The 27,318-nt window shown below is 52.3% G+C and overlaps 1 protein-coding gene across 3 annotated transcripts in view; it reads right to left on the reverse strand.

Annotated features, from left to right (window-relative positions):
• Positions 1-27,318, reverse strand: part of LOC119963786 (disintegrin and metalloproteinase domain-containing protein 12-like) — a 467,225-nt gene that overhangs the window by 24,964 nt on the left and 414,943 nt on the right. The window contains exon 19 of one of the 3 annotated variants that reach the window (XM_038793074.1): positions 17,246-17,304. The exons of the other annotated variants lie outside the window; for them this stretch is intronic. Coding sequence (XP_038649002.1) covers positions 17,300-17,304 — 5 coding nt within the window. The 3' untranslated portion in view covers positions 17,246-17,299. Of the gene's footprint in view, positions 1-17,245; positions 17,305-27,318 lie in introns of those variants that run through there. 3 annotated transcript variants of the gene reach the window in all.

Below are 27,318 nucleotides of genomic sequence, written 5' to 3' on the forward strand. Positions count from 1 at the left end.
ATATGCCATTCCCCCCAACAGTGTCCAAAACGGTATACTCGTAAGAAAGCACTGACTCTCCCTCCACTTTCTAGTGGTCATCCATCTGTCTGCCTGCACCTTGCGTGTGACCATGTCTCTATAACTCCTGTTTATGTGCTTTCCGCCATTTGCATGCTCTTAAGTGCATCCAACTGCTGCTCCAACCAAATCACACATCTGTGAGGAGCTGCCAATGGTTACAATTCCTGCAGATATAGTCATCCAGAATGCTGGAAGTGGCATGGACCTCCCACATCTCACAGTTAAAGCACTGCAGCCCGCTGACTGACATTTCTCGCACCAAATTAATTAATTACGACAAAATAATTAGTTATTCAATTTAGCACTAATTAATCAATTATGTTAAACTCAAAGATGTTTTACCAATTTATTAATGGTAAAAAAAAAGTGGGACCGATCGGAGATGAAGAGGGGAACTTGTGTGTAGATGCAGATGCAGATGGGGAGGGTTATAACCTGAAGGAAATGGATGTTCCAGATGTTTGAGTGATGTTCAGTGTCCAGCAGAGCGTTGATGCTGATTGGCTGATGTGGGGAAGATTTCCATTGGGCGGTTAGTGCTTTCAGGAAGTGGTTTGTGGAGGAGCTGCTGTCAACAAACAGTTAAACCCCAAACACTACTTGTGTTTGCCTCTCTCCCTCCCCCTCTAACCAAAAAAAAAACCTGTCACAGTGAGGACCACAAATAATAGAAAGACCTCCTCACTGCACAGGACCTTCAACCGACGTTATAAACCAGATACATCGATGATACTTTCTTCCTTTGGACCCACGGCGAAGAATCACTGAAATGACAACACGATGACATCAATAGGTTCCACCCCACCATCAGACTCACCATGGACTACTCTCCAATATCTGTTGCATTCTTGGACACACTTATCTCCATCAAGGACGGTCACCTCAGCACTTTGCTTTACCGCAAGCCCACGGATAACTTCACAATGTTCCACTTCTCCAGCTTCCACTCGGGGCTTTTCACAGTAAATTCATTGAAGCCTACTTGTGACAATAAGCTATTATTATTACTGCAGTGTTTCAGTGAAATGCAGAGCAAACTGGAGGAACAACACCTCATCTTCCGATTGGGCACATTACAGCCTTCTGGACTGAACATTGAGTTCAACAGCTTCAAACTGTGAACCTGTCCTCCCCCAGTATACTTTACACACTGTTCACCTTTGTTCTGCTATTAACACATCACAATCTCTTTTTATGCCACTTTCAGCAGCCTTCTCAGGCTTAATTACCCCTATTTACATTCCTTTTATCTTCTGTCCTCGACACCTTTGTCTATCTCCACCTATTGCAGGCCCCGTATCCAGCCCCACTGCTCCCCCCCCCCCCCCCCTCCACCCCCCACTACAGTATAAATCTGACCCCATTTCCAGTCAGCAAAACATCGCCACATTCCGGCGCCTGTTCGGGTACACAGAGGGAGAATTCATAATGTCCAAATTAAGTAACAGCACGTCTTTGGGGATATGTGGGAGGAAACTGGAGCGCCCGGAGGAAACCCACGCAGACACATGCAGAGAACATGCAGACTCTGCACAGACAGTGACCCAAGCCGGGAATCGATCCTGGAACCCTGCGCTGTGAAGCAATAGTGCTAACCACTGTGCTACTGTGCCACCCATAACATGCCATTTTTGTCAGCCCAGGCCTGGATATTATCCAGGTCTTGCTGCATTGGGACATGGACTGCTTCAGTGTCTGAGGAGTTGCGAATGGTGCTGAACATTGTGCAGTCATCCGCAAACATCCCCACTTCTGACCTTATGATGGAAGGGAGGTCATTGATGAAGCAGCTGAAGATGGTTGGGCCGAGGACACGACCCTGAGGAACTCCTGCAGTGATGTCCTGGAGTTGAGATGATTGACCTCCAACCACCACAACCACCTTCCTTTGTGCCGGGTATGACTCCAACCAGCGGAGAGTTTCCCCCCTGATTCCCATTGACTCCAGTTTAGCTCGGGCTCCTTGATGCCACACTCGGTCAAATGCTGCTTTGATGTCAAGGGCCTATTGCTTCACAGCCCCAGGGTGCCAGTTTGATTCCCGGCTTGGGGCACTGTCTGTGTGGAGTCTGCATGTTCTCCCAGTCATGGGCAGTCATTCTCACTTCACATCTGCCATTCAGCTTCTTTACGCATGTTTGATAATAATAATCTTTGTTGTCACAAGTAGGCGTGCATTAACACTGCAATGAAGTTACTGTGAAAAGCCACAGTATGGTGCCTGTTCAGGTGCATGGAGGGAGAATTCAAAATGTACAAATTACCTAACAGCACATCTTTCAGGACTTGTGGGAGGAAACCGGAGCACCCGGAGGAACCCACGCAGACACTGGGAGAACGTGCAGACTCCACACAGACAGTGCCCCAAGCCGGGAATCAAACTGGCACTCTGGGGCTGTGAAGCAATAGTGCCAACCACTGTGCTATCGTGCTGCCCAAGGCTATAATCAGATCAGGAGCTGAGTGACCCTGGTGGAACCCAAGTTGAGCGTTTGTGAGCAGGTTATTGCTGAGTAAGTCCTGCTCGACAGCACTGTTGATGACTCCTTCCATCACTTTGCTGATGATGGAGAGCAGACTGATAGGGTGCTAATTGGCTGGGTTGGATTTGTCCTGTTTCTTGTGTACAGGACACACCTGGGCAATTTTCCACATTGCCGGGTAGCTGCCAGTGTTGTAGCTATGATGTGGAGATGCCGGCGTTGGACTGGGGTGAGCACAGTAAGAAGTTTTACAACACCAGGTTAAAGTCCAACAGGTTTGTTTCAAACACGTGCTTTCGGAGCACTGCTCCTTCTTCAATCACCTAAAGCAGAGGGCAGCAGAGCGGAGCTACTGATTGGCTGTTCCGGGGAGATTTGCATACGTGCAGTGCGGTCAGCCTAATTTGAAGGTGGTTTGTGAAGGGGCTGTTGTCAAGTGACAATTTAACCTGAAACACTTCCGCAGTGTTTCCCTCGCTATCCCCTCCTCTAACCAAAAAAAAAACAACCGTGGTTGTCGGGAAGGTAAGTTTATCTCTTTAAAAACTTACCTTGAAGGGTAATATCACAGCAAAGCAGTGACCTGATTGGCTGGCAAGGAAAGTGCTCCAATTAGCAGTTGCTGGGAGAAATTTAACTCTTCGTGTGTTGGTGAGTATTGTGATTGGTAAGTAAAATCTTTATTCCTTTCACTTATTAATTATTTGATACTATATTTGTAATCAGTTAAGGTAAAGGGTAAAAATGGCAGGAGATCCCAGACCCGTGTTATGCTCCTCGTGCTCAATGTGGGAGCTCAGGGACGTGGCCGATGCCCCTGACTTCTTCATGTGCGGGAAGTGTGTCCAGCTGCAGCTCTTGTTAGACCGCATGACGGCTCTGGAGCTGCGGATGGACTCACTTTGGAGCATCCGCGATGCTGAGGAGGTCGTGGATAGCACGTTCAGTGAGTTGGTCACATCGCAGATTAGGTTTGCTGAGGGAGAAAGGGAATGGGTGACCAAAAGGAAGAGAAAGAGCAGGAAGGCAGTGCAGGTGTCCCCTGCGGTCATCTCCCTCCAAAACAGATATACCGTTTTGGATACTGTTGGGGGAGATGACTCACCAGGGGAAGGCAGTAGTAGCCAGGCTCATGGCACCATGGCTGGCTCTGCTGCACAGAAGGGCGGGAAAAAGACTGGCAGGGCTATAGTCATAGGGGATTCAATTGTAAGGGGAGTAGACAGGCGTTTCTGTGGTCGGAAACGAGACTCCCGAATGGTATGTTGCCTCCCGGGTGCTCGGGTCAGGGATGTCTCCGATCGGCTGCAGGACATACTGAAGGGGGAGGGTGAACAGCCAGTTGTCGTGGTGCATATAGGCACCAACAATATAGGTACAAAAAGGGATGATGTCCTACAATCAGAATTTAGGGAGTTAGGAGGTAAGTTAAAAAGTAGGACCTCAAAGGTAGTAATCTCAGGATTGCTACCAGTGCCACGGGACAGTCAGAGTAGAAATTGAAGAATAGTCAGAATGAATACGTGGTTTGAGAGATGGTGCAGGAGGGAGGGGTTCAGACTTTTGGGACATTGGAACTGGTTCTGGGGGCGGTGGGACCATTACAAACCGGATGGTCTACACCTGGGCAGGACTGGAACCAATGTCCTAGGGGGTGCTTTTGCTAACACTGTTGGGGAGGTTTTAAACTAATGTGGCAGGGGGATGGGAAACAGATTAGGAAGTTAGAGGTCAGTAAAGAAGCAGCAACTAAAGCCAGTAAGGTACGAGACAATGAACTCAATGTGACTAAGGGAAGAGTAGACAGGGAAGAGATGATGAACGCAAAGGTGGTCTGAGGTGCATTTGTTTTAATGCGAGAAGTGTAGCAGGTAAGGCAGATGAACTTAGGGCTTGGATCAGTACCTGGGAATATGATGCTATTGGTATTACTGAGACTTGGTTGAGGGAAGGGCAGGACTGACAACTAAATATCCCAGGGTATAGATGCTTCAGGAGGGATAGAGAGGGAGGTAGAAGGGGTGGAGGAGTTGCATTACTCATCAGAGATGATATCACAGCTGTAATTAAGGAGGGCACGATGGAGGATTCGAGCACTGAGGCAATATGGGTGGAGCTGAGAAATAGGAAGGGTGCAGTAACATTGTTGGGACTTTACTACAGGCCTCCCAAAAGCGAGCATGAAGTAGAGGTACAAATATGCAGACAGATTATAGAAAAATGTAGGAGCAATAGGGTGGTTGTGATGGGAGATTTTAACTTCCCCAACATTGAATGGGATTCGTGTAGTGTTGGAGGCATAGATGGAGCAGAGTTTGTAAGGAGCATCCAGGAGAGTTTTTTAGAGCAGTATGTAAATAGTCCAACTCGGGAAGGGGCCATACTGGACCTGGTATTGGAGAATGATCCCGGCCAGGTGGTTGATGTTTCAGTCGGTGATTACTTTGGGAATAGCGATCACAATTCCGTAAGTTTTAGAATACTCATGGACAAGGACAAGAGGGGTCCGAAAGGAAGAGTGCTAAATTGGGGAAAGGCAGAGTATAACAAAATTCGGCAGGAGCTAGGGAATGTGGATTGGGAGCAGCTGTTTAAGGGTAAATCCACATTTGAAATGAGGAAGTCTTTTAAGGAAAGGTTGATTAGAGTGCAGGACAGACATGTTCCTGTGAAAATGAAAGATAGAAATGGCAAGATTAGGGAACCATGGATGACGGGTGAAATTGTGAGACTAGCTAAAATGAAAAAGGAAGCATACATAGGATCGAGGCAACTCAAAACTGATGAAGCTTTGGAGGAATATCGGGAAAGTAGGACGAATCTCAAACGCGCAATAAAGAGGGCTAAAAGGGGTCATGAAATATCTTTGGCTAACAGGGTTAAGGAAAATCCAAAAGCATTTCATTCGTATGTAAGGAGCAAGAGGGTAACTAGAGAAAGGATTGGCCCACTTAAAGACAAAAGAGGGAATTTATGCGTGGACTCAGAGGAAATGGGTGAGATTCTTAATGAGTACTTTGCATCGGTATTCACAAAAGAGAGGGACAAGACGGATGTTGAGGCTAGGGATGTATGTTTAAATACTCTCGGTCAGGTTGTCATACGGAAGGGGGAAGTTTTGGGTATTCTAAAAAACATTAAGATGGACAAGTCCCCAGGACCGGATGGGATCTATCCTAGGTTACTGAGTGAAGCGAAGGTCGAAATAGCTGGGGCCTTAACAGATATCTTTGCAGCATCCTTAAGCACGGGTGAGGTCCCGGAGGACTGGAGAATTGCTAATGTTGTCCCTTTGTTTAAAAAGGGTAGCAGGGATAATCCAGGGAATTATAGACCTGTGAGCTTGATGTCAGTGGTAGGCAAACTGTTGAAGATACTGAGGGATAGGATCTATTCACATCTGGAAGTAAATAGACTTATCAGTGATAGGCAGCATGGTTTTGTGCAGGAAAGGTCATGTCTTACAAACCTAATAGAATTCTTTGAGGAAGTGACGAAGTTAATTGATGAGGGAAGGGCTGTAGATGTCGTCTACATGGACTTTAGTAAGGCGTTTGATAAGGTTTCCCATGGCAGGTTGATGGAAAAAGTGAAGTTGTATGGGGTTCAGGGTGCACTAGCTAGATGGATAAAGAACTGGCTGGGCAACAGGAGACAGAGAGTAGTGGTGGAAGGGAGTGTCTCAAAATGGAGAAAGGTGACTAATGGTGTTCCACAGGGATCCGTGCTCAGACCACTCTTGTTTGTGATCCACATAAATGACCTGGAGGAAGGTATAGGTGGTCTGATTAGCAAGTTTGCAGATGATACTAAGATTGGTGGAGTTGCAGATAGCGAGGAGGACTGTCAGAGAATACAACAAAATATAGATAGATTGGAGAGTTGGGCAGAGAAATGGCAGATGGAGTTCAATCCAGGCAAATGCGAGGTGATGCATTTTGGAAGATCAAATTCAAGAGCGGACTATATGGTCAATGGAAGGGTCTTGGGGAAAATTGATGTGCAGAGAGATCTGGGAGTTCAGGTCCATTGTACCCTGAAGGTGGCAATGCAGGTTGATAGAGTGGTCAAGAAGGCATACAGCATGCTTGCCTTCATCGGACGGGGTATTGAGTACAAGAGTTGGCAGGTCATGTTACAGTTGTATAGGACTTTGGTTCGGCCACATTTGGAATACTGCGTGCAGTTCTGGTCGCCACATTACCAGAAGGATGTGGATGCCTTGGAGAGGGTGCAGCGGAGGTTCACCAGGATGTTGCCTGGTATGGAGGGTGCTAGCTATGAAGAAAGGTTGAGTAGATTAGGATTGTTTTCGTTGGAAAGACAGAGGTTGAGGGGGGACCTGATTGAGGTCTACAAAATTATGAGAGGTATGGACAGGGTGGATTTTCCCAAGAGTGGGGGTGTCAGTTACAAGGGGTCACGATTTCCAGGTGAGAGGGGGAAAGTTTAAGGGAGATGTGCGTGGAAAGTTTTTTACGCAGAGGGTGGTGGGTGCCTGGAATGTAGAGGCGGGTATGATAGCATCATTTAAGAAACATCTAGACAGGTATATGAATGGGCGGGAACAGAGGAAAGTAGACATTGGAAAATAGGAGACAGGTTTAGATAAAGGATCTGGATCTGCGCAGGCTGGGAGGGCCGAAGGGCCTGTTCCTGTGCTGTAATTTTCTTTCTTTGTTCTTTGACTTTAACCTGGTGTTGTAAGACTTCTTACTGTGTTGTAGCTGTACTGGAACAGCTTGGCTAGGGGTGCGGCAAGTTCTGGAGCACAAGTCTTCAGTATTATTGCCGGAATATTGTCAGGGCCCATAGCATGTGCAGTATCCAGTGCCTTCAGCCGTTTCTTGATATCACCTGGAGTGAATCGTATTGGCTGAAGACGGATATCTGTGATGCTGGGGACCTCCGGAGGAGACCGAGATGGATCATCCATTCAGCACTTCTGGCTGAAGATTGTTGCGAATGCCTCAGCCGTGTCTTTTGTACAGATCTGCTGGGCTCCTCCATCATTGAGGGTGGGGATATTTGTGGAGCCTCCTCCTCCAGTGAGTTGTTTAATTGTCCAGCACCATTCACGGCTGGATGTGGCAGACTACAGAGCTGAGATCTGATGTGTTTGTTGTGGAATCGCTTTACTCTGTCTATTACTTGCTGCTTGTGCTGTTGGCAAACAAGTAGTCCTGTGTTGTAGCTGACACCTCATTGTTCAGTATGACTGATGTTGCTCCTGCCATGCTCTCCTGCACTCTTCATTGAACCAGGGTTGATCCCCTGGCTGGGTGCTAATGGCAGAATGGTGGATATGCCAGGCCATGATATTGCAGATTGTGGTTGAATATAATTCTGTTGCTGCTGATGGTCCACAGCATCTCAACACAACGCAGGACATACCCAGGAATGGTGATAGTGGTGTCTGGGACATTGTCTGTAAGGTATGATTCTGTGAGTATCACCAGGAAACCATTGTCCCCTGCTGTAAAACCCCATCTGATTCACTAACGGCCTTTTGGAGATTCAATTTGCAGAATGTGCCAGGTCTGGCGTATATCTGAGACCAGGCCCTCAGCAACATGGTTGACTCTTAATTCCCTCCTGAAATGGCCGAACAACCACTCAGTTTTATCAAACAATGGCAAAGTCCATAAAGACTGAAAGTGGCCGGACCCCCGGCATTGATCGAGGCCCCGCAAATGATAATGTCAAAGCAAACCCAACACTGTCAACCCTGCAAAGTCCTCCTCACAACAGTTGTGCCAAAATTGAGAGGGCGATCTCACAGACTAGTCAAGCAACTGTCTGACATAGTCATATTCGTGACATTACAGATAATGTCCCAGACAGCACTGTCACCATTCCTGAGTATGTCATGTGATCCCTACACTGCTGAAGGAGGCCAGTCTGCACTGACCTTTCCAAAGCGTACTCTACCCACCCCGCGTTATCCCCATAACCTAACCTGACATCCCTGGGCAGCAAGGGGCAATTTAGCATGGCCAATCCACCTAAACTGCACATCTTTGGACTGTGGGAGGGATCCGGAGCACCCGGAGGAAACCCACGCAGACACAGGGAGAACGTGCAGACACCGCACAGACAGTCACCCAAGGCTGGAATTGACTACGAGTCCCTGGAGCTCTGAGGCAGCAGTGCTAACCACTGATACAAAGTTGGGTGGGCGTTGCATCGACTCTGGAACAAACATGGGCAAGGAAACCTGCTGCTGGTTACCATCTACTGTAACACCTCAGTGCGTGAATGAATATTCTTCAATGTTGAACTGCTGATTGCAAATGTAAGAGCCCATGGGATTCAAGGAAATTTGACAAATTGGATCTGAAATTGGCTGAGTGGTAAAAACTGGGCTGCATGGACAAGTTGGGCCGAAGGGCCTGTTTGATGCTGTAAACGTCTATGACTCGATGACTGAGGGTGTGCGGAGTATTGTCCAGGTCTTGCTGCGTTTGGGCATGGGTGGCACGATGGCACACGTGCCAACAAATGGCCATCTCCAACAAGAGAGACTCTAATCACTGCCCCTTGGCATTCAATGCCATTATCATCGCTGAATCTCCCACCACTGACAACCTGGGGCTTACCATTGACCACAAACTGAACTGGACTATCCACATAAATGCTGTGGCTACACAAGCATGTAAAAGGCTGGGTATCTTGCAGCACGTAACTCACCTCCTGACTCCCCAAAGCCTGTCCACCATCTAGGTACAAGTCAGGAGAGTAATGGAACACTTTCCACTTGCCTGGAAGAGTGCAGCTCCAACAACACTCAGGAAACACTGGAGGCCTTGTGCACGTCCAGTCAGCCAGAGTGAGGGTATTGAGAATTTGGAGCTGAATGGGAATTCGGTGCTGAGGGGAAAGTGATGCTCACCATCGGGAGGAGTGGAGAGGTGAACCTACGAGGGGTACTCGAGGTCAAGAGAGAGGTAGAAAGAAATTGAACCGTGATGTCGCAGGCAACAGTTAAGTGATTGGTTGATGACTGGTAAGTAGTTTTCTGATCTTTATTCGCTTGGCATTGTAGTTGTTGTTGTCAGTTAACTTAAGGGTTAAGTCATGGTAGGTGATCCCAGACCTGTGTCATGCTTCTCTTGCGCGATGTGGGAATTCAGGGACACTTCCAGTGTCCCTGGCTTCTTCACTTGCAGGAAGTGTTTCCAATTGCACTTCCTGTTAGACCACTTGACGGCTCTGGAGCTGCGGATGGATTCACTTTGGAGCATCCATGATGCTGAGGATCTCGTGGATAGAACGTATAGCGAGTTGTTCACACCACTGTTAAAAATTACTGAGGGAGATAGGAAATGTGTGACCATCAGACAGAGGAAGAGCAGGAGGGCAGTGCAGGGTCTCCTGTGGTCATCTCCCCCCAAAACAGGTGTACAGTTTTGGATACTGTTGGGGAGATGGGTCACCAGGGGAAGGCAGCAGAGGCCAGGTTCATGACACCGCGGCTGGCTCTGCTGCGCAGAAGGGCGGGAAAAAGAGTGGTAGAGCTATATGTCATAATATATACCAATATTTCATGGTGCAGACACACACTGATGGACACACACAGGGACCAATCAACATGTACAAACACCACAGCCAATCACCAGTTAGAATACACACACTATAAAGGCAGAGGGCACCACGGTTCCCACTCATTCTGGGTGCTGCCTCTCAGTGTAACAAGAACTCATCCAGTCCAGCACAGACTCACACCATGTGCTGAGAGAATCAACTGGTTCAGACAAGGCTTAGGCTCTAGTTCAAGTTAGCATTATTTAGACCCACAGTAATCGTGTGTTAGTTAGTTAGAAGTAGTTAATAAAATTGAGTTGAACTTTCATCTGTGTTCGAAGTGTCTGTTCATCTCTCAAGCCTACACAAGCCAACACATCATGATACCAGGAGTTGAGGAATGCTCGCACTTCTGAGACCTACCCTTCAGTGATCTGCCTTCCACCAGTCTCCAGCCATCCTACAGCCATCCTACAGAATGGACTCCGTCCGCCCGCCGCCGCCTCTCCGCATTGCAGGGAACCTGGGCTCCAACTGGAAACTTTTCAAACAGCGCTTCCAGCTGTACCTCGAAGCCAGGGACCTGGAAGCTGCCTCGGACGCATGGAAGATTACTCTCTTCCTCTTCATAGCCGGTGACTATGCTCTGCACATTTACAACTCGCTCACCTTCAATGAGGGGGAGGACAAAGCGAAGTTTAAGACCATAATACTGAAGTTCGACAGCCACTGTGCGGTCGGGGTTAACGAGAGCTTCGCGAGATACATGTTCCAGTAGCGAACTCAGGGTAAGGACGAGCCTTTCCAGTCCTTTATCACCCACCTCCACGTCCTTGTGCAGTCCTGCAACTACGGGTCCACCTCCAACTCCATGCTCTGGGACCAGATTGTTTTTGGTGTTCAATCTGAGCCCCTGCGCCAGCAGCTACTAAAAGTAAAGCAGCTCACTCTCTCCACGGCCATTGTGACCTGTGTGCTTCATGAGCATGCCTCCACACGTTACTCATACATCCAGGCTGCAGGAAAGGCGTGACTGGCCCCCTACGAGGCAGAACGTGTCCAGATGATAAAATCTCTTCAGGCTCTGGACCTGAAGAATGGCGGTCATTTTGCGCGTTTTTCGTGGAGTCCCGCACCCACACGCAGCGAGCGCACTGATGTCACGGACCGCTTTGCGCAGGTGCGCGTTACGCTGGATCGCCCTGCGCATGCGCGGTGGCGCGACGTGCATTCTGACGCTCCGGCGTGCGGCAACTGCGGCTCCGCCCACTTAAAGCGGCAATGTCCCGCGAAGTCCCGACGCTGCCTGCAGTGTGGCAAACGAGGCCACTACGCTGCAATGTGCAGATCTTCCCTGCCTGCTGCTTTTCGAAGGTCCACCCAGCCCTTCAGAGACGTCAGGGCTATCCAGCCTGCCATCAATGAACCTACTCTACACCTTGATTCTGACTATGCCGACAATGACCCACAGGTCCCGTTCCAAATCGGCGTCATTACTACCAACAGGATGTGCCCCAGCCGTGGCACTGAACCCGTCCACGTTCACAGTGTAAGCCAGGATGATGAGTGTTGTGCCACCCTTATGGTCAACCGGTCCCCTGTCAGGTTCCGCCTGGACACTGGTGCTTCTGCCAATCTCATCGCATCATCTGATTTCCGCAAGCTCTGCGTACAGCCTGCTGTCCTGCCATCTGCGTGTAAATTGCTGGACGACAATGGCAATGCCATCGCCGCCAGCGGCTCCTGCTGCAATCGTGCTCACACAGTCATTCTCCCGTTGGAGATTGTTGCTGCCTCAAAAGCCTCCTTGCTTGGTGCGCAGGCATGCAAGCTGCTCCACTTAGTGCAGAGAGTACACTCTCTCTCTTCAAGCGATGTGTCTGCATCCTCTGACACAGACTTCAGGGCGCAACGCGGCTCCATCATCCAGCAATACCATGATGTTTTCGAAGGCGTGGGCACGCTCCCTTACACGTACAAAATCTTACTCAAGCCCAACTCCACGCCTGTCGTTCATGCACCTCGCAAAGTCCCAGCGCCCCTCAAGGACCGCATCAAGCAACAGCTCCAGGACCTCCAGGACCAAGGAGACATCTCTAGGGTCACGGAACCCACAGACTGGGTAAGCTCCATGGTCTGCGTCAAGAAGGCGTCCGGCGAGCTGCGGATCTGTACTGATTCTAAACATTTAAATCAGAATATCATGTGGGAGCACTACCCGATTCCAAAATAGGAGGAGCTCACGTCCGAGATGGCCCACGCCAAGCTATTCTCAAAACTGGATGCCTCGAAGGGCTTCTGGCAGATCCAACTAGATGAGTCAAGCAGGAAGCTGTGTACGTTCAACACAGCCTTTGGCAGATTCTGCTAAAACCGGATGCCGTTCGGCATCATCTCTGCGTCCGAAGTATTCCACCAGATCATGGAGCAGATGATGGAGGGGATCGACGGCGTCCGGGTATATGCAGACGATATCAACCACTCCGCAGGAACACATCGCCCGCCTTCGGCGTGTTTTCAGGCGCATCCACGAACACGGCCTCCGCCTCAATAGGGCCAAGTGCTCCTTCGGCCAGTCAAGTATCAAGTTTCTGGGGGATCACATCTCCCACCAGGGGGTGCGTCCGGACGAGGACAAGATTGCAGCAATCATGTCCATGAAGACGCCCGAGGACAAGAAAGCGGTTCTCCGGTTCCTGGGGATGATGAACTTCCAGGAAGTTCATCCCGAATCTTGCTTCACACACCACGGCCCTCAGAAACCTGATTGGCAAAACCACAGATTTCCAATGGCTCCCTGCTCACGAGCGTGAATGGCTGGAGCTGAAGGCCAAGCTTTCCACGGCCCCAGTGTTGGTTTTTTTCGACCCGACAAAAGAGACTAAAATCTCTCCTGATGCCAGTCAGTCGGGGATTGGTGCTGTGCTCCTGCAACGACACGAGGCCTCGTCATGGGCCCCCGTTGCGTCTGCGTTGCAGGCGATGACTCCAACAGAGCAGCACTATGTGCAAATCGAGAAAGAGTGTCTCGGCCTTCTCACCGGAGTCGTAAAGTTCCACGACTACGTCTATGGGCTTCCGCAGTTCACGGTTGAAACAGACCACCGCCCCCTTGTAAATATTATCAAGAAGGACCTGAATGATATGACGCCTTGCCTCCAGCGTATCTTACTCAAGCTGCGCAGGTACGACTTCCAACTGATCTATACCCCGGGCAAAGATCTTGCCGTTGCCGATGCTCTCTCAAGGTCGATCACAACTCCATGTAATCATGCCGGCTTCATTTGCCAAATAGATGCTCACGTCCAGTTTGCAGCCTCTCATTTGCCAGCTACGGATGCACGACTGATGCAAATTCACCGCGAGACAGCGGCTGATCCACTTCTGCAGCGGGTGATGCACCTAATGTCGGACAGGTGGCTCAAGGGCCAATGCCCGTAATTTTACAATGTCCGCGATGACCTGGCGGTTGTCGATGGGGTGCTCCTGAAATTGGTTCGTATCGTTGTCCCACAAAGCATGCGCCAGCTGGTATTGGAGCAACTCCATGAAGGGCACTCAGGGATTGAGAAGTGCCGCCGCAGGGCCAGAGAAGCCGTCTACTGGCCGGGCATCAATGATGACATCGCCAATGTGGTGCTCAACTGCTCCACCTGCCAGTGTTTTCAGCCCCACCCAACCACGGGAGACCCTGATGCCCCATGAGCTCGTCACATCGCCTTGGACCAAAGTGGGCATCGACTTGTTCCATGCATTGGGCAGGGACTACGTCATCATCATCGACTACTTACCCGGAGATCATCAGGCTGCACAACCTCACATCCTCGGCTGTGATCAGGGCGTGTAAGGAGACATTTGCCCGACATGACATTCCGCTGACGTCATGTCGGACAATGGCCCCTGTTTTGCGAGCCAGGAATGGGCCGGCTTCGCCCGACACTACAATTTCCAGCACGGGACGTCCAGTCCCCTATACCCCCAATTCAATGGGAAGGCGGAAAAGGGGGTCCACATCGTTAAGCGGCTCCTCAGCAAGTACGCCAACGCCGGCTCAGATTTCCATCTTGCTCTGCTGGCCTATTGCTCCGCCCTGCTCTCCACCGGTCTGTCGCCTGCTCAGCTCCTAATGAACCGCACCCTCAGAACAACGGTGCCATCAATTCTCGCTCCCAATCTCGACCATGTCCCTGTGCTCCACCGCTTGCACATGTCTCGACTGCAGCAGAAAACGTCACACGACTCACAGGCTGCTGACCTTCCTGACATCCATCCACGCGACAAGGTTCGCATCCACCTCCCGGATGGTGGCTGGTGTGCACCTGCTGTTGATAACACATCACTATAATGATAGGGGATTCAATTGCAAGGGGAATAGATGACTGTTTCTGTGGATACAAATGAGACAGAAATGTTATGTTGTCTCCCTGGTGCATGGGTCAATTATGTCTCGGAGTGACTGCAGGATATTCCGGAGGGGGAGGGTGAACAGCCAGCTTTCATGGTGCATATAGGCACCAACGATATTGGTAAAAAAAATGCGATGAGGTCCTCCAATCTGAATTTAGGGAGTTAGGTGTTAAACTAAAAAGTAGGACCGCAAAGGTAGTAATCTCAGGATTGCTAGTCGGAGTGGGAATGATAGGATAGACAGGGTGAGAGTTGATGCAAGAGGGATTAAAATTTCTGGGACATTGGAACTGGTTCTGGGGGAGGTGGGACCAGTATAAAAGTGCTGTTGGGGAGAATTTAAACTAATGTGGCAGGGGGATGGGAACCAATGCAGGAAGTCGGAGGGAAGTAAAGTGGGGGCAGAAACAAAAGGCAGGAAGGGGGAAAGTGAAAGGCAGAGAAACTAAAGTCAAAAGTCAAAAAGGGCCACAGTACAGAGTGCAGAGACTGAATAACTCAGTGAATGGGTCCAGTAAGGCTGAGAGAAATAAAACACAGGGAGAGTGTACAAAACATGACCGGACAGATGGTCTGAGAAAGTAGGGCAGAGAGCAAGGGAAGTCTAGATTAAACTGCATTTAGTTCAATGCAAGATGCCTAATGGGCAAGGCAGATGAACTCAGCGCATGGATAGGTACATGGGACTGGGATATTATAGCTGTTACTGAAACATGATTAAGGGAGGGGCAGGACTGGCAGCTCAATGTTCCGGGGTACAGATGCTCTAGGAAGGATAGAACAGGGGGTAAGAGAAGGGGGAGAGTTGGGGGGGAGGGGGGGGGGGGGGGAGAAAAGTAAGTTTGCAAACGACACCAAGATTGGTAGGGTGGTTAACAGTGAAGAAGAGGTTAGTAGGTTACAGGAAGAGTTGGTCAGGTAGGCAGACCAGCCGGAGATGGTATTTAAACCTGATAAGTGCCAGGTGATACACTTTGGAATAAGAAACAGGACAAGGGAATAACATTGAATGGTAGGGCACTCGGAAACTCCGAGGGACAGATGGAATAACATTGAATGGTAGGGCACTCGGAAACTCCGAGGGACAGATGGAATAACATTGAATGGTAGGGCACTCGGAAACTCCGAGGGACAGATGGAATAACATTGAAAGGTAGGGCACTCGGAAACTCCGAGGGACAGGTGGTTCCTGTTTACAGAACCCTGAGGCGGCAGAGCAGGTGAATAGGGTAGTTTAGATGCCATTTCGGACACTTACCTTTATCAGGCATAGAATATAAGAGCAAGGAGGTTATGATGGAGCTGTACAGAAAGGCCATAGCTGGAGTACTGTGTGCAGTTCTGCTCACCGCACTACAAGAAGAAGGTGATTGCACTCAAGGGGGTACAGAGGAGATTCACCAGGATGTTGCCTAGGATGGTGCATCAAATAATAAACTTTATTATTGTCACAAATAGGCTGACATTAACACTGCAGTGAAGTTACTGTGAAAAGCCCCTATCGCCACATTCCAGCGCCTGTTCAGGTACACAGAGGGAGAATTCAAAATGTCCAAATTACTGAACAGTACACCTTTTGGGACTTGTGGGAGGAAACTGGAGCACCCGGAGAAAACCCACGCAGACACGGGGAGAACGTACAGACTCTGCACAGACAGTGACCCAAGCCGGGAATCGAAGCTGGGACTCTGGTGCTGTGAAGCAACAGTGCAATCTGAGCTATAAGGAGAGACTGGATAGGCTGCGATTGTTTTCTTTCGAGCAGAGAAAGCTGAGGAGGGGATATGATTGAGATGTATAAGATTATGAGGGGTTTGGACAGGTAAAATCACGGTTGTACCCCTTGGTTGAGGTTTGAGGGTGAGGTGCAGTAGATTCCGAGGGGATTTGAGAAAGAAGATATTTCACCCAGATGATGGTGAGAATCTGGAATGCACTGCCTGGGAAGATCATGGAGATGGTCACCTAGCACTTTGATGAGTACTTGAAAAACATCACATTCAAAGATATGAGTCAAGAGTTGGTAAGTGAGATTAGCGTGAGATTTGGGGTAGTTATTAGAACCATAGAAGAATTGAATCATAGAACTCCTTTATGTAGAAGAAGACAATTTGGCCCATTGAGTCTGCACCGAGTCTCTGAAAGAGTACCCACCTCGGCCCACTCCCACCCAATCCCTGTAACCCCATTACCCCACCAAACCTGCCCATCTTTGAACACTAAGGGGCAATTCAGCACGGCTAATCCACCAAACCTGCCCATCTTTGAACACTAAGGGGCAATTCAGCACGGCTAATCCATCTAACCTGCCCATCTTTGAACACTAAGGGGCAATTCAGCACGGCTAATCCACCAAACCTGCCCATCTTTGAACACTAAGGGACAATTCAGCACGGCTAATCCACCAAACCTGCCCATCTTTGAACACTAAGGGACAATTCAGCACGGCTAATCCATCTAACCTGCCCATCTTTGAACACTCAGAGGAGTTTAGTGCTTGTCCTGTTTGTTTTTGTACAACTGTGTTGTGAACTGTCTTAATAATCAGAGTATCCTATCCCCCCCTCCCTGTACGTTGGTACTGAGAGGAAGGTACCCTGTTTCTCCAACGCAAAATTTGTGTTTGTACGATTTGGCCTTGTATATATTTTTTACTGTTTTAATAAAAGATCTGGTCAATCTGTCTAACCTGCACATCTTTGGACTGTGGGATGAAACCGGAGGTCCCAGTGGAAACCCACAGAGGTATAGGGAAAGGGTACGAACTCCACACTGTCACCCAAGGCCGGAATTGAATCGAGATCCCTGATGCTGCGAGGTAGCTATTCTTTTTTTTTTTAAATAATTTTTATTGGAATTTTTTACAGAAAATATAAAAATATAACAACAAGTATAGCAACAAGCAGTAATATGCAACTAACAGCCTCATAACACCCACAATTCCCCCCATACCGTAACATCACATGTATCACACTCCCCCTACCCCACCAACAAGAGAACTTAACCATAAATTAAAATTAAATAAATCAAATTTAAATAAAATAAGCAAACATAATCAACGTCCCCCCCCCCCCCCCCCCCCCCCCAAACCCCCCCCGGGTTGCTGCTGCTACTGTCCCAGTACCCTATCGTTGAGCCAGAAAGTCGAGGAAAGGTTGCCACCGTTTAAAGAACCCTTGCACCGATCCTCTCAGGGCGAGTTTAACCTTCTCAAGCTTAATGAAACCCGCCATGTCATTGATCCAGGCCTCCACACTTGGGGGCCTCGCGTCCTTCCACTGTAGCAAAATCCTTCGCCGGGCTACTAGGGACGCAAAGGCCAGCACACCGGCCTCTTTCGCCTCCTGCACTCCCGGCTCCACCCCAACCCCAAAGATCGCGAGTCCCCATCCTGGCTTGACCCTGGATCCCACCACCCTTGACACCGTCCTCGCCACCCCCTTCCAGAACTCCTCCAGTGCCGGGCATGCCCAGAACATATGGGCATGGTTCGCTGGACTCCCCGAGCACCTGACACACCTGTCTTCACCCCCAAAGAACCTACTCATCCTCATCCCAGTCATGTGGGCCCGGTGCAGCACCTTGAATTGGATGAGGCTAAGCCGCGCACACGAGGAGGAAGAATTTACCCTCTCCAGGGCATCAGCCCATGTCCCGGCTTCGATCTGTTCCCCCAGTTCCCCCTCCCACTTAGCTTTCAGCTCCTCTACTGATGCCTCCTCCACCTCCTGCATAAGCTTGTAGATATCGGATATCTTCCCCTCCCCGACCCAGACCCCCGAGAGCACCCTGTCACTCACCCCCCTCGCGGGGAGCGCAGGGAATCCCTCCACCTGCCGTCTAGCAAATGCCTTTACCTGCAGATATCTAAACATGTTTCCCGGCGGGAGCCCAAATTTCTCCTCCAACTCCCCCAGGCTCGCAAACATTCCGTCGATAAACAGGTCCCTCAGCTGTCTAATGCCCGCTCTGTACCATCCCTGAAATCCCCCATCCATGTTCCCCGGGATGAATCTATGGTTCCCCCTTAACGGAGCCTCCATCGAGCCCCCCACTTCTCCCCTATGTCGCCTCCACTGCCCCCAAATCTTGAGGGTAGCCGCCACCACCGGACTCGTGGTATACCTTGTGGGAGGGAGCGGCCACGGCGCCGTTACCAGGGCCCCCAGGCTTGTATCCCCACAGGACGCTCTCTCCATCCGTTTCCATGCTACCCCCTCCCCCTCCATCACCCACTTACGCACCATCGACACGTTGGCCGCCCAGTAGTACCCCAAGAGGTTGGGCAACGCCAGCCCCCCCCCATCTCTACTCCGCTCCAAGAAGACCCTCTTCACCCTCGGGGTGCCATGCGCCCAAACAAATCCCATGATGCTGCTGGTCACCCTTTTAAAAAAGGCCCTAGGGATAAAGATGGGCAAGCACTGGAAGAGGAACAAGAACCTCGGGAGAACCGTCATTTTGACGGATTGCACTCTGCCCGCCAGCGATAGCGGCACCATGTCCCACCTTTTAAATTCCTCCTCCATCTGTTCCACTAGTCTGGTGAAGTTAAGCTTATGAAGAGCCCCCCAACTCCTGGCCACCTGCACCCCCAGGTACCTGAAACTCTTCACTGCCCTCCTGAAGGGGAGCCTCCCAATTCCCTCCTCCTGATCTCCCGGGTGCACTACAAATACCTCGCTCTTTCCTAAGTTCAGCTTATAGCCCGAGAAGCCCCCAAATTCCGCTAACAGCTCCATCACCCCCGGCATTCCCCCCTCTGGGTCCGCCACATAGAGCAGCAGGTCGTCCGCATACAGCGATACCTGATGTTCCTCCCCACCCCACACCAGACCCCTCCATCTCCCTGACTCCCTCAACGCCATGGCCAGCGGTTCAATCGCCAGTGCAAAGAGCAGGGGGGACAGGGGACACCCTTGCCTGGTCCCACGATAAAGCCTAAAATACTCCGATCTCCTTCCATTTGTGACTACACTCGCCATTGGCGCCACGTAAAGCAGCCTCACCCATTTGATGAATCCCTCCCCAAATCCAAACCTCTCCAGCACCTCCCACAGGTACCCCCACTCAACTCTATCAAACGCTTTCTCTGCGTCCAGCGCCACCACTATCTCCGCCTCCCCCTCCACTGCCGGCATCATGATAACATTGAGCAGTCTCCGCACATTCGTGTTGAGCTGCCGCCCCTTGACAAATCCTGTCTGATCTTCATGAATTACCTCTGGCACACAATCCTCTATCCTGGTAGCCAGGATCTTCGCCAGCAACTTAGCGTCTACGTTAAGGAGCGAGATAGGCCTGTATGATCCGCACTGCAAGGGGTCCTTATCCCGTTTTAGGATCAAAGAGGTCAGTACCCGCGACATCGTCGGGGGCAAAGCCCCCCCCTCCCACGCCTCATTGAAAGTTCGCACCAGCAGGGGACCCACCAGGTCCACATATTTTTTGTAAAATTCTGCCGGGAACCCGTCCGGCCCCGGGGCCTTACCTGACTGCATTTGCCCGATCCCCCTGACTAGCTCCTCCAACTCTTATCGGCGCCCCCAGCCCCTCTACCAGCCTCTCTTGAACCCTTGGGAAACATAGCCTGTTCATGAAGCTCTCCATCCCCCCTCTCCCCCTCGGAGGTTCCGACCGGTACAATCCCTCGTAAAAGTCCCTAAAGACCCCGTTTACTTCTGTCCCCTTCTGCACTACATTTCCACCCCCATCCTTCATTCCCCCAATTTCCCTAGCCGCATCTCGCCTACGGAGCTGATGCGCCAACATCCTGCTCGCCTTCTCTCCATACTCATATACCGCGCCCTGCGCCCTCCTCCACTGTGTCTCCGCCTTTCTGGTGGTCAACAAGTCAAAATTGGCCTGCAACCTGCGCCGTTCTCCCAGCAACCCTTCCTCCGGTGCCTCCGCATATCTCCTGTCCACCTCCAGAAGCTCTCCCACCAGTCTCTCCCTCTCCTCGTTCTCCCAAACCTCCAGGGATCCACCCCTCCCATCTGGTCCATGTATCCCCTCAGCACTTTGGCCGCCGCCGGTCTCCTACCCGTCCTTGAACTGGACCGGTCCAGTGTGGGATCCAGCACTGTGTTAAAGTCTCCCCCCATGATTAGGCCCCCTGCCTCCAGGTCCGGGATGCGGCCCAACAAGCGCCTCATGAAGCCAGCGTCATCCCAATTCGGGGCATATACGTTCACCAGCACCACCTTCTCTCCCTGCAGCCTACCCCTCACCATGATGTATCTGCCCTCCTTGTCCGACACAACCTCAGCCGCCTCAAACGCCACCCTCTTCCCCACTAGAATCGCCACCCCCCGGTTCTTCGCATCCAATCCTGAATGATAAACCTGCCCCACCCACCCCTTCCTCAGACGGACCTGGTCCGCCACCTTCAGGTGGGTCTCCTGGAGCATAGCCACGTCCGCCTTCAACCCCCTTAAATGGGAGAACACCCTGGTTCTTTTAACAGGCCCGTTCAGCCCCCTCACGTTCCAGGTAATCAGCCGGATCAGAGGGCAACCCGCCCCCCTCCCCCGCCGACTAGCCATAGCTTGGCAGATGTTCGCCCCAGGCCAGCACACCCCGCTTGACCCGTTCCCCATGGCAATAGCGCCTCTCCTCTTCCCCCGCCGGCCCCCATCGGCTCTTTCCTAGTCGTTCCAGCAGCAACCCGGTATTCCCCCCCCCCACCCCAGGCTAGGACCCCTCCTAGCCGCGACGCACCCTCCATGGTACTTCCGTGAGTCAGCTGACTTCTGCTGACCCCAGCAGCTCCCGCCAAAACCTATCCCCTCCCGGCTTAGGGTCATCCCCCTCTTGCCACACCTCCTTGGCATTGCTGCAGCGCGGGAAAAAAGACCCGTAGAGGCCCCGCCCCCACCGCAAGCTCCACCCCCCTGCCCCGCAGCGCGAGAAACCAGAGGAAAGCCCGCGCTTTCACACTGCCACACCCCACCCTTCTGACGCAGTTCCCCAAAATCCAGTTTCCCCTCAATCCCCAGCCCCGTACAGAAGAGAACATATAGAACACAAACCCCCAACACTCCCCACCTAACCCACAATCATGCCCAAAAAACAAACCTACCCGTAACCAGAGCAAACAGAAAACCAGCATACAAAACACACATGTCGAAGTTGAAAAAGTTGAAACAGTTGGAACAAAACAGCCACAGCGGAAACAACGGCAGCCAAAGTATGTCCCCCAGGCCCTAGTTCGAGACCAGCTTCTCCGCCTGTACAAAGGCCCACGCCTCCTCCGGGGACTCGAAGTAGTGGTGCCGGTCCTTGTATGTCACCCACAGGCGCGCAGGCTGCAGCATTCCAAACCTGACCTGCTTAGCATGAAGCACCGCCTTCGTCCGGTTGAACCCGGCCCGCCGCTTAGCCACCTCCGCACTCCAGTCCTGGTAGATCCTCACTACCGAATTCTCCAACTTGCTGCTCCTCTCTTTCTTGGCCCAGCGCAGCACACACTCCCGGTCACTGAATCGGTGGAACCGCACCAGCACCGCCCTCGGGGGCTCACCTGCCTTGGCCCTCCTGGCCATCACTCTGTGAGCTCCCTCGAGCTCTACGGGCAAATGGAGCTCCCATCAATGAGCTCAACATCGTGGTCACATACGCCGGGAGATCCGACCCCTCCAGCCCCTCCGCCAGGCCCAGGATCCTCAGATTCTTTCGCCTCGTGCGAACGTCCAGCTCCTCCAAGCGGTCCTGCCACTTTTTATGAAGTGCCTCGTGCAACTCCACTTTCCCCACGAGGACCACGGCCTCCTCCTCCCTCTCAGCGGCCTGCTGCTGCAACTCCCGGATAGACTCCTCCTGTGCCGCCTGGGTCCCAAGCAGCTTGTTGGTAGTTGCATTCATGGAGTCCAGCAGCTCAGCCTTCAGCTCAGCAAAACAACGTAGGAGCGAGGCCTGTTGCTCCTGCGCCCACTTCCACCAGTCCTCGGGTGTTGCGCCGGCCGCCATTTTGTTTTTCTTACCGCTTTTTTGGGGGGAGTTACTGCAGCCTTTTTCACCATATAGTGTGGGGCAAGTTCTTCCAGGCACCTTCCCCCACCGGGATACGCAGCAACAGCACTGTTTGGGGCCCTCAAAACGGCCCAAAAGTCCTTAAATAGCGGGAGCACCGGCCGCCATTTTGTTTTTTTTCTCCCATTTTTTGGGGGACGTTACTGCAGTCTTTTTCACCATATAATGTGGGGCAAGTTCTTCCAGGCACCTTCCCCCACCAGGATGAATAGAAACAGCGCCGTTTGGGGCCCTCAAAATGGCCCAAAAGTCCCTAAATAGCAGGAGTGCCGGCCGCCATTTTGCTTTTCTTCCCCGTTTTTTTGGGGGAGTTACTGCAGCCTTTTTCTTCTTCCCACTCCGGGTGAGCACCATATAGTGTGGGACAAGTTCTTCCAGGCACCTTCCCCCACCGGGATGCGTAAAAACAGCGCCGTTTGGGGCCCTCGAAATGGCCCAAAAGTCCCTAAATAGCGGGAGCTGCCGAACGTGCAGCTTAGCTCCGCATAGCCGCAACCGGAAGTCCCCACGAGGTAGCTATCCTAACCACTGTGCCGCCCCAAGGGCTCATCCGGCGTACAAACCCGGGACGTCTTGCAAGCTCTCTAATTATTGTCTGTGCCTTTTCTGTGCTGTATGTCTCTTTGGGACTGTTGGAGTTTCCAATGTGGAAACTGTACCATGCAGTTGGGAAGCCCTCAGATGATATTTAAATATATTTAAAGGAGGTACCCAACCTTCCTGGGAGGAACGGTGGAATCAGGGACAATTGCAGTAAACATGGGCACAAAATCCTGCCCGGAGATAGACACAGCAGGGAGAAAATTAACCATCAGCAACAACACAGTAAATAACTGTGGTGAGATAACCACTGTAGTTATGTGTACTGCAGTAGGGGGATGTATGGCTGTACCTGTAATACAGGTTCCTCTGGTCAGCCCCTGCCGGCTAGCTCCACCCACAGGGAGCTTGTGTATAAATATGTATGAGAGCTGCTCAGACCCTTAGTCTACTGTTGCAGATGGAGGGACAACATCGTACAGCAATAAAGCCTCTATTGTACTAGTCTCTCGGCTTTGAGTATAATTGTTAGCGCCACAATTTATTGCTGTACGATTTCCCAGTCACCATGGACATCAGAGTCAAGCCTGACCGTCTGCAGCTGGATCCACATTCGCCTCACGCCAGAAAAGACTTTGATCACTGGCTCGCAGTCTTCGAGGCCTACATCTCTTCAGCAGACCCTCCCCCGACGGAGGCTCAGAAAAAGCAACTCCTGTACTCCAGACTTAGCTCCAGCGTCTTTCCGCTCATTCGAGATGCGACCGACTACACCGCAGCTATGGAACTGCTCAAGGAGAATTATGCACCATCGACGAACACCCTGTTTGCGAGGCATCAACTTTCTACTCGCGTCCAGCAGCCGGGTGAGTCGATTGAGGACTTCTGGAGGGCCCTTATACCTCTGGTACGAGACTGCGACTGCCGGGCCCTCACAGCCACGGAACATTCGGACTTATTCATGCGCGATGCCTTCGTTACAGGCATTGCATTGGACCCCATCCGGCAACGACTGCTGGAAGGGGTCGCCCCCGACCTCGCGGCCGCAAAGGCCCTGGCGCTCTCCATGACGGCCGCCTCCCATAGTGCGCACACTTACTCCGCTAGCCACTCGGCCCACCCGTCCTACCCCTCGTGGACCCCGCAAACGGCTCCCCAGGCCCATCCGTCCTACCCCTCGTGGACCCCGCAAACGGCCCCCCCCAGCAGCCGCCCCCGCGCACTATGCCTGCGCTGCCCGCCGCACCGCACCCCCTGGGGGCCCCCACTGTTACTTCTGCGGTCAACAGAAGCACCCTCGCCAACGCTGCCCGGCCCGCACAGCGACCTGCAAAGCTTGTGGCAAGAAAGGCCACTTTGCAGCGGTGTGTCAGTCCCGGACGGTCGCCGCTATCGCGCCGCCAGTCCCCACGCCTCAGCCGCTCCCTCAATGGGCCCCGCCGTCCGCTTCCCCTGACCCCACGTGCGATCAGTGGGCGCCGCCATCTTTTGCCGCCCCCGCCATGTGCGCCCCATGGTCGCCGCCATCTTCATCCACCACAGCCATGTGCGTTCCATGGGCGCCGCCATTTTGTTCCGACCCCATAACGTGCGCGCCATGGACGCCGCCATTTTACCCACAGGTACTGCGGATGCCGCCATCTCGTCTCCAGGGGCCGCCATCACGGGACACGGGTCGCTACCGCTCCTCGTCGGACTCATCTGACTCAACCGCCCACCAACCACTGCTCGCCTCCGTTATGCTCGACCAGTCCCGTCCTCGCAACCTGGCACCCTCTTCCACATCGGTGCTGGTCAACGGCCATGTGACCTCCTGCCTCATCGACTCCGGGAGCACCGAGAGCTTCGTCCACCCAGACACGGTAAGGCGCTATTCCCTTGCGATCCATCCCGCTGACCGGCAGATCTCCCTTGCCTCCGGTTCCCACTCTGTCCCGATCCGGGGTTTCTGCCTGGTTAAACTCACTGTACAGGGTGTGGAATTCGACCGTTTCCGTCTGTACATTCTCCCCGACCTCTGCACTTCACTCCTACTAGGCCTGGATTTCCAGTGCAATCTCCAGAGCCTCACCCTCAAATTCGGTGGACCCCTACCTCCCCTCACCGTTTGCGGCCTCGCGACCCTCAAGGTCGAGCCCCCCTCCCTCTTTGCCAATCTGACTGTGGATTGCAAGCCCGTCGCCACCAGGAGCAGACGGTACAGCACCCAGGACAAGGCCTTCATCAGGTCCGAAGTCCAGTGGCTGCTTCGGGAGGGTATCATCGAGGCCAGCAACAGCCCTTGGAGAGCCCAGGTGGTAGTGGTTAAGACCGGGGAGAAGCACAGGATGGTCGTGGACTACAGCCAGACCATCAACCGGTACACGCAGCTCGACGCGTACCCCCTCCCCCGCATTTCTGATATGGTCAATCAGATTGCACAGTACCGGGTCTTCTCTACTATTGACCTGAAATCCGCCTACCACCAGCTCCCCATCCGTAAATCGGACCGTCCCTACACTGCCTTTGAGGCGGACGGTCATCTGTACCAATTTCTGAGGGTTCCCTTCGGCGTCACGAATGGGGTCTCGGTTTTTCAGCGAGAAATGGACCGAATGGTTGACCGGTACGGATTGCAGGCCACCTTCCCGTACCTCGACAATGTCACCATCTGCGGCCATGACCAGCAGGACCATGATGCCAACCTTTATAAATTCCTCCACACCGCATCTCTCCTTAATCTCACGTACAACAAGGAGAAATGCGTGTTCCGCACAGACCGCTTAGCCATCCTTGGCTACGTAGTCCAAAACGGACTACTGGGGCCCGATCCCGACCGCATGCGCCCCCTCATGGAGCTCCCAATTCCCCACTGCCCCAAGGCCCTCAAAAGCTGCCTTGGGTTTTTCTCTTATTACGCCCAGTGGGTCCCGCAATACGCAGACAAGGCCCGGCCACTTATCCAGTCCACACATTTTCCCCTCTCGGCCGAGGCACAACAGGCCTTCGCCTGCATTCGATCTGACATAGCCAGGGCGGGGATGCACGCCGTAGACGAGACTCTGCCTTTCCAAGTAGAGAGCGACGCTTCAGATGTCGCCCTTGCCGCCACGCTGAATCAGGCCGGCAGACCCGTGGCATTCTTTTCACGCACCCTCCACGCCTCCGAAATTCGGCATTCCTCTGTCGAAAAGGAAGCCCAGGCAATCGTTGAAGCGGTGCGGCACTGGAGGCATTACCTGGCCGGCAGGAGATTCACTCTCCTCACTGACCAATGGTCGGTAGCCTTCATGTTCAACAACACGCAGCGGGGCAAGATCAAGAATGACAAAATCTTGCGGTGGAGAATCGAGCTCTCCACCTTTAACTACGAGATCTTGTATCGCCCCGGCAAGCTCAACGAGCCCCCAGACGCCCTCTCCCGAGGTACATGTGCCAGTGCACAAGTGAACCAGCTCCGTGCCTTGCACGACAGCCTTTGCCATCCGGGGGTCACCCGCTTGTACCATCTGATCAAAGCCCGCAATCTGCCCTACTCCGTCGAGGAAGTACGGACAGTCACCAGAGACTGCCAGATCTGTGCGGAGTGCAAGCCGCACTTCTACTGGCCAGATCGCGCGCGCCTGGTGAAAGCATCCCGCCCCTTTGAACGCCTCAGCGTGGACTTCAAAGGGCCCCTTCCCTCTACCGACCGCAACACCTACATCCTTAGTGTGGTCGATGAATTTTCTAGGTTCCCCTTTGCCATCCCATGCCCAGATATGACGTCTGCCACCGTCATCAAGGCCCTGGATTCCATTTTCGCCCTGTTCGGTTTCCCCGACTACATCCACAGTGACAGGGGATCCTCATTCATGAGCGATGAGCTGCGTCAGTTCCTGCTCAGCAGGGGTATCGCCTCCAGCAGGACGACCAGCTACAACCCCCGGGGAAACGGGCAGGTAGAGAGGGAGAACGGGACGGTATGAAGGGCCGTCCAGCTGGCCCTACGGTCCAGGAACCTCCCAGCCGCTCGCTGGCAGCAGGTCCTCCCTGACGCGCTCCATTCCATTCGGTCGCTACTGTGCACCGCAACCAACAGTACACCCCATGAACGTGTTTTTGCCTTCCCTAGGAAGTCCACATCCGGAGTGTCACTCCCGACTTGGCTCACGACTCCGGGCCCAGTCCTTCTCCGTAGGCATGTACGGCACCACAAGGCGGAACCCCTGGTGGACAAAGTACGCCTTCTCCACGCCAACCCTCAGTATGCCTACGTGGAGTTCCCCGACGGCCGCCAGGACACAGT

Source organism: Scyliorhinus canicula, chromosome 3 (assembly GCF_902713615.1).
Source record: "Scyliorhinus canicula chromosome 3, sScyCan1.1, whole genome shotgun sequence".
NCBI classification, from domain to species: Eukaryota; Metazoa; Chordata; class Chondrichthyes; order Carcharhiniformes; family Scyliorhinidae; genus Scyliorhinus; species Scyliorhinus canicula.